Below are 15,062 nucleotides of genomic sequence, written 5' to 3'. Positions count from 1 at the left end.
CCAAATTAAGATATAAAAATAGTTGTTGCTTAGTAAATCTAGCCCAACCCTTCTTCAGTATCTCAGTTAATCTTTATGTGTTTCAATTTCTTTTTGAATGTCCTCCGAATGTAACTTTCTCAAATTCTAATATTTGTGTTTTCTTTCCTTCTCCTGTTATTACAAAACTTTGTACTTGGACAGTTTTGCTCTGTAAAGCATTTCAGATGCAGCTTGTATGAAATGCATTATGCAAAATAAAGTTTATTGTATTGTATTCCCAGCCAAACAACATGTAATCTACAGTAATAAAAAATATATCTCATTTTGGGCTCAAAGCATTAATCCAGTTACTGAAAAGAGAATACAAGTGGAGCAAACAAGAGATGAAGATCTTGAGACAGACTCATTGGACTGAATTTCCCCCTCCCCCCCCTTGATGGAAGAATGTTCCAGATTCTAAATTGAGGACTTCATTAATGGCATTATTACTGTGTTAATGATTGTTAAAAAACATTTCCTGTAAGATACACACTACATACTAAGGTCGGCCATCATTCCTGTTAAAAAAGTTTTTTACCAAGCTTAAAATGAAGCTTTGTGTTTGAAAGTTATAATAAGCTCAGATGAAGATGGTGGTTGTACATTATTTCATTTAGAAAATATAAAAATTCATTTTGTTTTGAAGCTAGGTGTTAAACTGGAGTAGCTACTATACCCCCAGAGAATGGGGCAGTTGTGCCCTTCCCCTTGACATTCCTTTGTTGTTCAGTTCTTTAGAAGATTAATCATTGTTTTTTAATCCTGAGAGATTAAACAGTAGACTTGTTAAGAAAACAAAAATGAAACTGTAACCAAAATTTTAAAATAAAGTTTTTTTAAAAAAATACCTGATTTTTAGATATTTTTTTGTTCTTGTCTATTTCAATTGGTTTATTATAATAGGGCCCGAACTCCAAGTCAAGGTACTAGAAATTATTAAGAATTCATTTTTAAATGGTTATTTTTGTGATTTACAGTAAAATGGTACCTTTTCATTTGTGAAATGGTATGTAAATGTTAGTGAATGTCATTTAAGTTTGATATATTGGCACAAAAAAAATCCCACGCCATTTTAATCTAGTAGTATTATAAACAGTCTATTTAACCTTGAAACTAACTTTGAACCCCTCAAATTATCTACCCTTGGGAGATGTGGGAACAATTAAATCAGTCTATTTTGACGTGCTATTTTAAAAAATAATTGTGATGTAGAATTCATGAAACATAGGCATTCTCTTCCCACTATGGCCTGTTTATCCACTGACCCTAAAGTTGGTCTTTTAACATTTAACACAGTATTGTTGGAACAAAATTTCACCGAGGCAGCCATTAAAATTTATTTGTAATGCCACTGTAAAATTAAATTGTTAGATTACTTTAGCATGTTAATTTTTACGTTTTGAGTTTTGCTTATATTTATACTAATTAATACTAATGTGGCATTACCGAGTTCTAAAAATTATAGTCAATTCCTTGTGATCTAGGCCACTGACTATTTTAAATAAAAAAAATTTTAACTTTTACATAAGGGATTGTGGGCATTTGGTAACCAGTCACAAAGTTCCAATGTTTTTGAAATATTTGTGTTAACATTTGATAGGCAGAATAAAGATGAAGGAAAGAAGCCAGAAGTTAAGAAAGTGGAGAAGAAGCGAGGTTAGTTATTTCACTTTCTAAGATGTATAAAATTGTATTCTACACAGAAAGGAAGTTTTACAGACACTTAACTGTATAGGTTTTGAAACTGGTCATTTTATGTTCTTATCCTCCAAGTACACATTTCACATCCCTAATGGATTCTATATACCTTGCATTGTTTTTAAGTGTTATCAGGTGAACTTGCTAAGGAGTCATGTTTATTATTTTACTGCTCAATATATGATGAAGTCAAATTTTTATAACATGGCCTAAAGCTAGATGTTTTACAATTTCTGACAAATCTAGTTTCAGATGGATTTTTTAGTTTTGGTTAAATGTGTAAGGATGAAGCAGTGCCTTAAGGATTGCAGAAGAGGAGTTATTGGATGCAGACTGGTTTTTTTAGCAACATGCAGCTAGATGGTGATTCTTTGCTTATATGATGAATGTTGGTTTCCTAAATACTAAAAATGGCAGATAACTTCTTAATGATGTAGGCAGATTACAAAGAACATTTTTATAAATTTACCAAATCTTTCCATTATACTTTGCTTAGATTATACAAAAATACTGGTTTTGGAAAATCTATTTACTGTGTTTCACATTTTAATTTATAGAAACATCAATGGATTCTCGACTTCAAAGGATACATGCTGAAATTAAAAATTCACTCAAAATTGATAATCTTGTAAGTGTTTAATACCTCATTTAAAAATACAGTGCTGCTTTTATAGCTTCATATTTTATTTTCTCACATGATTTTATAAGTGTGTAAATTTGAGATAACAGACTATTACTGGTTATTTTGTACTGCCTTGTTATTTGAGATTTTAAAAGTAATCTCTAGAAATAGATTATATGGGTTGTGGTAATTAACAGTTACGAAATTACTATTTTGTCATGAAGGATGTGAACAGATGTATTGAGGCCTTGGATGAACTTGCTTCACTTCAGGTCACAATGCAGCAAGCTCAAAAACACACAGAGATGATTACAACACTGAAAAAAGTAAGTGATCTTGAGTCATGTGAATTTTTAAAATTTCCTCATTATCACCACTTCATTAAGTAACATTTAAAAAATTAAGAAAATTATGTTTTGTTTTCTCAGATACGGCGATTCAAAGTTAGTCAGGTTATCATGGAAAAGTCTACAATGTTGTATAACAAGTTTAAGAACATGTTTTTGGTTGGCGAAGGAGATTCTGTGATCACACAAGTGCTGAATAAATCTCTTGCCGAACAAAGACAGCATGAGGAAGCAAATAAAACCAAAGATCAAGGGAAGAAAGGGCCAAACAAAAAGCTAGAAAAGGAACAAACAGGTATGTGGTAACTGTTCGCTGGAACTACTTTTAAAAAATGGCTTCAATATTTAATCCTATTAATACCTTATCTATATTGAATGATGAGAAAGTCTCATAAAGGCCTTAGCAGAACATGATCAGCCTTAGCTTCTGGGTTTCTTTTTCATCAAGTTTAAATTAGTAGTAGTGGTTGCTATTTTTCCATTTAAATTAGGAAACATTTCTAACCTACACAGATAGTCGAGGGAAATGAACTTCCCATGTCCCCATCACTCAGCTTCTGCAATTATCAATACATGAGCATTGCTTTTTTATATCCCCATCAAGTTTCTCTGTGACACCCCTGAAGATTACTTCGAAGCAAATTCCAGATACACTATTTCAATCATAAATATTTTAGGATGTATATATGACAGATACTTAAAACAGAATCCATAGTTACAGGCATACCCCACAGGTTTGGTTCCAGACTACTGTAATAAAGTGAGTCACATGAGTTTTTTGGTTTCCCAGGGTGTATTAAAGTTTTTTACCCTATACTGTAATCTGTTAAGTGTGCAGTAGGATTATGTCTAAAAAAACAATGTACATACCTTAATAAAAAAAATACTTCGTTGCTAAGAAAATGTTAACAAATCTGAGCCTTCAGTGAGTCATGAGTCATAGTAGTAACATCAAATATCACTTGACCACAGATCACTATAACAAATATAACAAGAGTCAAAAAGTTTGAAATACTGTGAGAATTACCAAAATGTGACACAGAGAAGTGGAGTGATCAAATGCTGCTGGGAAAATGGTGCTGATAAACATGCTTGATGCAGGATTACCACAAACGTTGAATTTGTTAAAAAAAAAACAAAAAACAAAAAAAACAGTATCTACAAAGCACAGCAAAGTGAAGCGCAATAAATCGAGGTCTGCCTGTACCATTAGCCACTTTCCCCAAAATTAGCAGCTTCCCCAATTCCACGGTACTAAAACATCTTAGCAGCAACTGCTTAATGTAGAATAAAAATGTTCCAAAGGAGCTGAATTTTGTTTACTCACTTATTAGGGAATGATATAGGTCTCCTTAGAGATTTGTTAATGAAATAATATTTACCGGGAAGCCCTCATTTTGTCATTAAGAGACGAAATCATGTTAATTAACTACTTTGCCACGTTTTGTTGTTAAATACAAAATCTTACTGTGATTCACACTGCTTTTTCTAAGAACTAGAATAAATCATAATGCTCCCAAGAGTTGTACCACCCTTTCGTGTTCCTGATAACAGTAACAAATGGAATAATCAGATTAGTAACCTACTTCTTATATGGATAGATATATGTCGTAACCCCATTTCTTATTGTGCCTTGTCTACCCAAAGGATTACAATGTAATTTCAAATAAAATACAGTATTAGAAACTTTGGGACTATGTTTTATTTTTGATTTTGGGTCTCTCTAACAGTTTTTCCATTGAAATCTTTATAAAGGTTCAAAGACTCTAAATGGAGGATCGGATGCTCAAGACAATAATCAACCACAACATAATGGAGACAGCAATGAAGAAAGCAAAGACAACCACGAGGCCAGCAGTAAGAAAAAGTGAGGACATGTTTTAGTGGGTTGTGATGTATGTTTTAATTTTTAAATCACATTGCTGTTCCAAGGTTATTTGTGTAAGGGATTTATTTTCATCACTCACTTCCTGAATTCAGGATTCAAGACGCAAATTAAAATGGCCAAGCCGTAAAGAAACTTCGCTTGAAACTAATATGCCACTGTACTCAAGGGAATAGAGCAAGGCAGGACTCATGTTAAAAAAAATAACTATTCCTTGGACTTCTTCCACTGATAGTACCTTTAATAATGACCCATGTCCATACTTCTTGAATTTTGACAGGATACAGAAATTAGATCTAGAATCGTAGGCTGTGTTGTATTATCATACCCACTCTAAAATAACTAGGTATGTAACCGTAGTTATCCAAATCTTGGTTTGTCCACCGTACACTTCACGGACTTGGAATCAAGCATCCTTTAATTCTGAAATTCAGGGAAATCTTGTCCGTGTGTATATTACCCTCTCTTCTTAAGATGTATAATATGTTGGTATCACAGGTATAACACTTTCATGTTCTTTAAAGAGAATTCATTTTAAAGCTGGAAATGGTGGGAAAGGGCCTGGGCCATGATGCTTCCCTGAGTTATTTTGCTTGATGTGCATATTACTTTGTGAAGAAGACACAACATGGTAAAATAAAATTTTGGACAGAAAATAACAATTAATAATAAGTCATGGAAAAAATTCTTTCGGTGATTTTCAAAACAAATGCACAGACTTAATATCTTTTTTCCTCCTGAGGAAAAAATCCTAACCCCAGTTGTCACACCTTTCTTTCCCCCTTTTCTTTAGGCCATCCAGTGAAGAGAGAGAGACTGAAATATCTCTGAAGGATTCTACACTAGATAACTAGGTTGACATACCTGGAATATAAAGAACATTTGAGAAGTTTGTAATGGTTTTCATTCGAAATATTTAGACTGCTGAAAGTTTTAAATTTTTATAAGCATAGGTTTTGATGTTTAAAACTTGTTTTGAGGGAGAAATCTCCTTATCTTTGTTTAAAAGTGACTAAACATTGCTGATTGTACTTGTGCAGTATTAACAGCTACATTATACAGTAAATGTGAGGGAAAGTCCATTTTAGGAAATGTTAAACTGCTTTTCCAGACATTGGTTGTAGTATATTTTCAATTAGTGTGTGTATGTAATTGATAATAGAAAAAGGTTACATTTTTAAAACTGCTACTTGTATAAACCTTTCCTCTTTTCCCAAATACTGTGGGTTTTGTGCATAGTTTTTACAAATCTTGGATTTACCAGACTGTCTTTTCATTGTTTGTGGGTTTTGTAGAAGTTAATCATTTTTATGGTAGATAAAATGTTACTTCTATACAAGTATTCACTCCCTCCCTTTTATCAAAAGTTAATTTTAATCGCAGTCTACATTGTGCTACATTATCCTGCTGCTTTGTAACAATGTGTGGTCTGTATGCCTTTTTGTATGACAACTAGATATCCAACTGACGTTGAACTGTTCTACGGGGTACAAAACTCATGTTAACTTTCGAAGGTAATTTAGTTTTGTGGCTGGGAATTCAGAGAAGTCACATGAGTTTCCTGCAGCGTGCAGGAGTATATATAGGAATGAATCTGGCTTTAGGGTTCAACCATTTAAGATCCTTTACAGGCACTAGTAGCTGAAACTGAAAACTAAATGATAAAAGTTTATTTTTGAGAAATGTCTCGAGTTTCTGAATTTTTTAAAAAGTCACACATTAAAGAAGTCACTAAGTATTTTTTTAATTGGAAAAAATGCAATCCATAATACTTTTGCAGTAAATAAAAGTAAATACTATATAAGGAAACTAACCCATTTGAAAACATGGCTATACCAGAAGGGAATTTTTATTTCTATGTCATACATGTGACAGGATTGCAAAAAGTGGAAACACAGTAGACAAAAGTAAAGGAGTTGTCTGTATATTCATGGATACGGACTAAATCAGGGTGAACCAAGGTTAACACAAAATTTAAGGGTAACTTAGCATTTCTAAGGTATTTTGAATACTAGGTCAGTTGGTGGTTTGCAGTAGCTTAAAAAGACACTTCTCATGTTTAGAAACTGAATATGGGGAAAAGGCTTAATTACCAGTGTTTGCATGTGACATGCATCTTATGCTTTGACCTCTCGGGTAATTGTTTTCATCTACAGATGAAAAGTTTGAAACATTTCAGTAATTGGGAGTTTTGCTTTTGAGAGGTCTTACAATGGAACTAGGACCCACTGTTTTGAGGGAACTCTTGCTATTGTATCTGTTTGGTCCTTAATACAATTTAAATTTGGACAGATTTATTCTAGTTAAGCCATAAGTGTCAACATGTAAACTTGTTTTGATTAAAGAATTTTTCTATCAAAGTCTACTAGTATATTACTTCTTTGCCATTTATGAAACTGTGCTGGAATTCTGGATTTGTTTCCAAGAGAGTATACTTGGTCATAGAAACTGTATTATTTGGGGACACAGGGTTACTAAAACATAAGCTCAAAATGCTAAAAATAAAGGAAATGTTATCTTTTGGTTTACCCTTCCTTTTTTTTTTGGTGACCCAAAGGATCTATATAGTTTTACCAAGAAACCACAAACTATTCAAATGCTGGAGAGAAATATAGTAGCATTCTGATTATTTATGTCTGCTTTTATGGGCTGACCTTGCTCTAGCCAGTTGATTCATGTAGCATTAAAACACTGTTGCCTTCTCTTTACCCTCATTTCAAGAAAAAATTTTTTTGTCATAGGTTGATTCACAGATAACTACTATTCTCAGAACTCTTAAGAAAAAGTCATATAAACAGGTATCAATTTTCGGGAGCACTGGCTCAATTTAAATTTGTATTTGACCAAAACTACATAGCTGAACAAGCCAGTAAGAGATACTGTAAATGAGATAGCTAGCCCCAACCCAAACGTATTTTTTTTAATACATAAGCAACATCTCTTGTGATTTTTTTTTTTTTTTTAACCATCAGATAACATTTAAAAGAGTAAGTTACACATGACTTGGCAGAATCAGTTGTTGCATGTTTTCTCAGCTGCTCTAGACAAATTTCAGCTGTATCATCTAAATTGGAGAACCTGAAACAGCTTGACTGGAATGATTTCAAATAGTAGGATGACAGATTTTATCGTTTTTGCTGACACATTGATTGTAGCGTACCCATACACACTTACCTGGTTAAAGACGTCAGGTCAAGATCAGGTCTGCCATCTAATCCTGTACAAGAGCAAAGGCTTTTACAGGGCTCTGTGAGGGCTTCACTAATACAACTTATCCAGAGAAAGGATCTATTGGAAATAGCAAACCCATAATTACATATTAAGAAATGGAGAAGCTGCTATATAGTCCAAAAATGTGTTTACATATTTATGCCGTGTAATTTTCCAACCTCAGAGATGACAGAGACACTGAAATTTGATTGGGAGAAAGGTCAAATTATCCTTAAAGGATACTGAAGCCTAAAATAGGTATTGCTTTTCTAGGTGATCATTTTGTGCCTGTCCATCCACTAGTATATCAAAATTTCATTCATTTCTAACTACAGAGGACGTTGACTAATAAGTTCATAACATTTTCATATTTGGCTTCTTTAGATAAAATGTTGACTGTAGTTTGTCATGTGTTTAAAACTGAATTTTACAGCTACAAAATCCCTGATTCAAGACATCTTAAATATGCCTACTTCAAGTTAGGGGTTTCTTTTGAGCTCAACATAGTGGGAGACCTGTGTAACTGATACGCAATACATTGGCAAGTTCTGAGAATAGTATGGTAGGCCTTTAGACCTCACCAGGAAATGATAATAGAAAGGTATCCGAGCCTTTGTAACTTTGGTGAAGAAGTTAACCTTAAGAACGAGCAGAAGAATAATCTCAAAGAAGAACAAAATAAGAATTTCAATAGCAGTAATGTTTTAACTGACAGCCTTCTTTGCCAGTAAAATAAATTGATTGGTGCGACGCATGGATTAATGCTGCTTTATGACAATCCACTTTCTGGAATTTGCTGTTTTGAGATATGAAATGATGAAAATAAAAGTAAACAGTCCCTTGCATACTAATGGAAGACCTATAAGGAATGCAGTTTAAAAATAAAGGAAGCAAAAATTCATTTTTACCTGTGGAACTTTAAAGAATTAGATAAATCTTTGGTTTTCCAGCAGGATTTTCAATCTGTTCTAATTCAGCATCATTGGAAACATGAAAGTAAACATGTAGGCAATAACAGCCAGCCAGCCATGGAGGGACCTCTTATTTCCTTATGCTGATTTTCTGGTGTATTGACTGAATCGGTGAATATGACCACCGCTAGAAACAGGTCCTCGTCTTCTACAAACCAATCGACTTAATTGACTTATGTGGCATTTAAGTCCATAAAACATTTCACTGTCAACCTTTTAAACACACAGTCTTTTAGGCTTCATCAGTTTTTGATTTATATAGTAAATGTTCTTAGCCATCCAGGGAAAGCGGAATCCAGCCGAATTTAAATATAACCTAGAAGAGAGAACGTGAAATTTAAGTGCAACACATTTAAAATGTTTAATTCTGTTTAATATTTGTCCAGCATTCCTAAAAGTATTAAACAGAATTAAATTTTCCACCAATAAAGATTGCCAGAAAACGTTTCAATATAGGTAGCTACAATTTTCTCTCATGGATCTAGACCTCAGAATTTATCAAAGTTGCCCTTTGGTCCAGAATGAGAATAGGATAACTAGAGTATCATAACCAGAAGAATGAAGAGCTGGGATAGAAAAACAATTGTGTTCTTGCATACAGGATGCTGTGTATTATTGCCTAAGAATCGTGATCCACAGCTAGCAATCCAAAGGATCTTGATTTCCCATGTACATTCATTGGTCATATTAGATAAAATCTATTCCTTTAAATCATGAAAATATTAAATTGACATACATTTTAAACTAATAGCATTTGTGATTCCAAAACTTCTGGTCAAGAAAGGAAGCTTCAGTTTAAGTGTTATTTCTGTAAGGTATGAGTGTATACTCAAGATCTTTATACATTCGTTACTCGTGTAGTGAGTCTTTCTGAAGTGTTAAGTGTGCCTAGTTTCTACCAAAACAAAACCTAACATTACAAAAGCGCTCAGTGTAAGATTAAATTACACAATAGCTACTCTTAATATTGTATTTATTAAATAAGCTGCTTTTATTAACTTCTCCCTCATTTTCATTACAGATATTTGGAGGATCTTTACCTTGGAAGCCTCATGGTACAAGGTGTAGCGCTCACATTCTTCAAAGAATTTTCAAAACACTTCCATCACTTGATGTATAATGATAGATGAGCAAAAAGCCCTCTGGACAAAGTGAATAGGCATACTACAGACTGGGAGAAAACCAGAATACTTGTATCTGACAAAGGATTTGTACGCAGGATACATAAAGCACTCCTACAAATCAATGAGACAACTCAAAAATGGGCAAAAAAGCACTGAATAAAAACTATGCTTTGGAATATTAAAATAATTTAATATATTTCAAAACATTTAAATACATTCAAGTTGCTTAATAAGACCTGTGATTTGAACTTTCTTTGCTGGGGTGGTAACTTCAGCTGATGGTCTCAGGTAGATCCAGCTCCTCATGGCATTTCTTGGAAGTAAAGGGTACACATTTTGATATTAACTAAAGGTTCCAGGATCAACATAAGGATAAGCAAGGAATTCCCCCAGTTTGTTGCCTTCTGAATCATAGTGGAGCATTCGGAAGCAAACATCACAAAAGAAACATGGGTCCTCTGGTGCAAAACTGTCATTGTTCGTCACCCATCTGTAGTTAAAAAAGATGTATATTATTATAATCGACTTTTTCATGCTTTAATATGCTGCAGTAGTTATGACCTATAATAATATGTATACATAACATTCCCACTATTGCCTTATTTTTGCTTATTTATAGTCCTTTATATGATTTTGTATGCACATGTATACATAAGACATATCACTACCAATACCCTACAAGGCAAAAGGACAACTACATTCTGAAAGACTTCTCCTTAAAGGTAAGTAGAAAAGAATGTAAATTCATACTTGAAAGCATCACATACTTGCCATGACATACCTATCCTTCAAATAACTGTTAACATAAACACAAATGTTTTCTTCTAATAGGCCATCTTGAAAATGCATAATATTAGATATACTACAGGTTTGATAAACTTTTTGCTTAATCTTTCTACTGGTAAATTAGTACTGGTTAACTTGAAAACTCCAGCTTTTATTTTTTTTATCATCTTTATTGGAGTATAATTGCTTTACAGTGGTGGGTTAGTTTCTGCTGAATAACAAAGTGAATCCGCTATACATATACATATATCCCCATATCCCCTCCCTCTTGGGTCTCCCTCGCACCCTCCCTATTCCACCCCTCTAGGTGGTCACAAAGCACCGAGCTGATCTCCCTGTGCTATGCGGTTGCTTCCCACTAGCTAGCTATTTTACATTTGGTACAAATCAATGCCACTCTCTCACTTTGTCCCAGCTTACCCTTCCCCCTCCCCGTGTCCTCAAGTCCATTCTCTATGTCTGCGTCTTTATTCCTGTCCTGCCCCTAGGTTCTTCAGAACCATTTTTTTTTTTTTTAGATTCCATATATATGTGTTAACATACGGTATTTGTTTTTCTCTTTCTTAGTTCACTCTGTATGTCAGACTCTAGGTCCATCCACCTCACTACAAATAATTCAATTTCGTTTCTTTTTATGGCTGAGTAATATTCCATTGTATATATGTGCCACATCTTCTTTATCCATTCATCCGATGATGGGCACTTAGGTTGATTCCATCTCCTGGCTATTGTAAATAGAGCTGCAATGAACATTTTGGTACATGACTCTTTCTGAATTATGGTTTTCTCAGGGTATATGCCCAGTAGGAGGATTGCTGGGTCGTATGGCAGTTCTGTTTTTAGTTTTTTAAGGAACCTCCATACTTTTGTCCATAGTGGCTGTATCAATTTACATTCCCAACAAGAGTGCAAGAGGGTTCCCTTTTCTCCACACCCTCTCCAGCATTTATTGTCTGTAGATTTTTTGATGATGGCCATTCTGACTGGTGTTAACTCATTGTAAAAACTCCAAGTTTTTAACCTAGAATTTAGGATTAAAATGTTACAGAATGCATACAAATGGGAATATGGGCAACATTATTCAAATGAGATTTTGGTTTTTGACCTGAAATGTCACATTAAGTGAAAATGACATTTTTCAGTCTATCTGAATTCTGCATCCAATGGAATGTTTTGACATCCCCTGATTTCCATTTCGATCTGATAACTGATCTATGTTTTCCTATTGATCATTTAGAAAAGCATACTGTGAATATATGCAAATCAATCAATGTGATACACCATATTAACAAATTGAAGGATGAAAACCATACGATCATATCAATAGATGCAGAAAAGGCTTTCAACAAAATTCAACACCTATTTATAATAAAAACCCTCCAGAAAGTAGGCATAGAGGGAACTTAACCTCAACATAATGAAGGCCATATATGATAAACTCACAGCCAACATCCTCCTCAATGGTGAAAAACTGAAACCATTTCCACTAAAATCAGGAATAAGACAAGGTTGCCCACTCTCACCACTATTATTCAACATAGTTTTTCAAGTTTTAGCCACAGCAATCAGAGAAGAAAAAGAAATAAAAGGAATCCAAATTGGAAAAGAAGTAAAGCTGTCACTGTTTGCAGATGACATGATACTATACATAAAGAATCCTAAAGATGCTACCAGAAAACTACTAGAGCTATTCAATGAATTCAGCAAAGTTGCAAGATACAAAATTAATGCACAGAAATCTCTTGCATTCCTTTACACTAATGATGAAAAATCTGAAAGAGAAATTAAGGAAACACTCTCATTTACCACTGCAACAAGAAGAATAAAATATCTAGGAATAAACCTACCTAAGGAGACAGAAGACCTGTATTCAGAAAATTATAAGACAATGATGAAAGAAATTAAAGATAATACAAACAGATGGAGCAATATACTATGTTCTTGGACTGGAAGAATCAACATTGTGAAAATGACTATACTACCCAAAGCAATCTACAGATTCAATGCAATCCCTATCAAACTACCAATGGCATTTTTCACAGAACTAGAACAAAATATTTAACAATTTGCATGGAAACACAAGACCCCGAATAGCCAAAGCAATATTGAGAAAGAAAAACGGAGCTGGAGGAATCAGGCTCCCAGACTTCAGACTATACTACAAAGCTACAGTAATCAAGACAGTATGGTACTGGCACAAAAATAGAAATATAAATCAATGGAAAAGAATAGAAAGCCCAGAGATAAACCCATGCACATATGGTCACCTTATTTTTGATAAAGGAGGCAAGAACATACAATGGAGAAAAGACAGCCTCTTCAATAAGTGGTGCTGGGAAAACTGGACAGCTACATGTGAAAGAATGAAATTAGAACACTCCCTAATACCATACACAAAAATAAAACTCAAAATGGATTAAAGACCTAAATGTAAGGCCAGACACTATCAAACTCTTAGAGGAAAACAAAGGCAGAACATTCTATGACATAAATCACAGCAAGATTCTTTTTGACCCACCTCCTAGAGAAATGGAAATGAAAACAAAACTAAACAAATGGGACCTAACGAAACGTCAAAGCTTTTGCACAGCAAAGGAAACCATAAATAAGACGAAAAGACAACCCTCAGAATGGGAGAAAATATTTGCAAATGAAGCAACTGACAAAGGATTAATCTCCAAAATTTACAAGCAGCTCATGCAGCTCAATATCAAAAAAAAAAAAAAAAAACCCAATCCAAAAGTGGGCAGAAGACCTAAATAGACATTTCTCCAAAGAAGGTATACAGATAGCCAACAAACACATGAAAGGATGTTCAACATCACTAATCACTAGAGAATTGCAAATCAAAACTACAATGAGGTATCACCTCACATCGGTCAGAATGGCCATCACCAAAAAATTTACAGACAATAAATGCTGGAGGGGGTGTGGAGAAAAGGGAACCCTCTTGCACTGTTGGTGGGAATGTAAATTGATTCAGCCACTATGGAGAACACTATGGAGGTTCCTTAAAAAACTAAAAACAGAACTACCATACGACCCAGCAATCCCACTACTGGGCACAGACCCTGAGAAAACCATAATTCAAAAAGCATCATGTACCCCAATGTTCATTGCAGCTCTATTTACAACAGCCAGGACATGGAAGGAGCCTAAGTGTCCATCGACAGATGAACAGATAAAGAAGATGTGGCACATATATACAATGGACTATTACTCAGCCATAAAAAGAAATGAAATTGAATTATTTGTAGTGAGGTGGATGGACCTAGAGTCTGACATACAGAGTGAACTAAGTCAGAAAGAGAAAAACAAATACCGTATGTTAACACATATATATGGAATCTAAAAAAAAAAAAAAAAAAAAGGTTCTGAAGAACCTAGGGGCAGGACAGGAATAAAGAGGCAGACATAGAGAATGGACTTGAGGGGGAGGGGGAAGGGTAAGCTGGGACGAAGTTAAGAGAGTGGCCTGGACATATATATACACTAACAAATGTAAAATAGATAGCTAGTGGGAAGCAGCTGCATAGCCCAGGGAGACCAGCTCGGTGCTTTGTGACCACCTAGAGAGGTGGGATAGGGAGGGTGGGAGGGAGACGCAAGAGGGAGGAGATATCGGGATATATATACATATAGCTGATTCAGTTTGTTATACAGCAGAAACTAACACAGCACTGTAAAGCAATTATACTCCAATAAAGATGTTTAAAAAAAAAAAAACATACTGTGGTGGGGAACCCAAAACAAACTTATGACACTAAATTCTTCCCTTTTCGTCTAAATGGCTTTTGACTCTGAGCCACAGTTAAATAAAATCTAAACATGCAAAACCACAAAATTTTATGCAACCATATTTTGACCTCATTAAAAATGAGATGCAGTGTTATTTTTATCATCGAGAAGCTGTGGATGAAGCCAAGTTTGTAAACTGCTAACAAGAGGCAGAAAGAATATGGCTCCCTGATGACATACATCATCCAGCATAAATTATCAACCAAACTAAAGTTTGACCTAATCCCTAGACTTCCATTATACATAATTCCTTATTGTCTAAAACATGGCTCTAACCTACTAAACTGATTTGTACTACTGTTTGTACTGCTTTCCTACTAGATAAAACCCTGTATATTATTTATATTCCGGAGTGTAAATCCTCAATTCAAAACAGAAAAAAACTGAAGTACCAAAAATCTAAAGTACTTGACTGTTAAAAACTAATACTTTTCAAGGAAAAATCAGAATCACTTACCTAGCTGTGTACATTTTACAAACAAAACATTTTCTGGTCCACAGCCAATGCTTCTTGATAAGAAGGGGATAGAGTGTCTTATCCAGGCAGTCATTATGATGCACAAGCCTTTTGTACATGAAAAAATAAATGACATTGTAGTG

At 34.3% G+C, this 15,062-nt stretch overlaps 2 protein-coding genes across 4 annotated transcripts in view; one reads left to right on the top strand and one right to left on the bottom strand.

Annotated features, from left to right (window-relative positions):
* Positions 1 to 10,034, top strand: part of PSIP1 (PC4 and SRSF1 interacting protein 1) — a 41,103-nt gene extending 31,069 nt beyond the window's left edge. The window contains exons 11-16 of one of the 3 annotated variants that reach the window (XM_082842980.1): positions 1,622 to 1,677; positions 2,277 to 2,347; positions 2,566 to 2,667; positions 2,770 to 2,983; positions 4,444 to 4,555; positions 9,776 to 10,034. In XM_082842980.1, coding sequence (XP_082699106.1) covers positions 1,622 to 1,677; positions 2,277 to 2,347; positions 2,566 to 2,667; positions 2,770 to 2,983; positions 4,444 to 4,555; positions 9,776 to 9,884 — 664 coding nt within the window. In that variant the 3' untranslated portion in view covers positions 9,885 to 10,034. Of the gene's footprint in view, positions 1 to 263; positions 401 to 1,621; positions 1,678 to 2,276; positions 2,348 to 2,565; positions 2,668 to 2,769; positions 2,984 to 4,443; positions 4,556 to 5,366; positions 7,080 to 9,775 lie in introns of those variants that run through there. The other 2 variants (XM_082842981.1, XM_082842982.1) reach the window with 2 other exon arrangements.
* An 86-nt stretch (positions 10,035 to 10,120) lies between these two features.
* SNAPC3 (small nuclear RNA activating complex polypeptide 3) overlaps positions 10,121 to 15,062 on the bottom strand; it is a gene marked incomplete at its 5' end in the record, with an annotated part of 41,787 nt that continues 36,845 nt past the window's right edge. Inside the window, 2 exons of the mRNA XM_082842983.1 lie at positions 10,121 to 10,368; positions 14,920 to 15,027. Of these exons, the coding sequence (XP_082699109.1) occupies positions 10,221 to 10,368; positions 14,920 to 15,027 (256 nt within the window). The 3' untranslated portion in view covers positions 10,121 to 10,220. The remainder of the gene's footprint in view (positions 10,369 to 14,919; positions 15,028 to 15,062) is intronic.

Source organism: Leucopleurus acutus, assembly GCF_964270905.1.
Source record: "Leucopleurus acutus genome assembly, chromosome: 7".
In the NCBI taxonomy this organism is placed as follows: domain Eukaryota; kingdom Metazoa; phylum Chordata; class Mammalia; order Artiodactyla; family Delphinidae; genus Leucopleurus; species Leucopleurus acutus.
The sequence above is the reverse complement of the archived record's forward strand: the minus strand, read 5'-3'. Positions and strand labels throughout refer to the sequence as shown.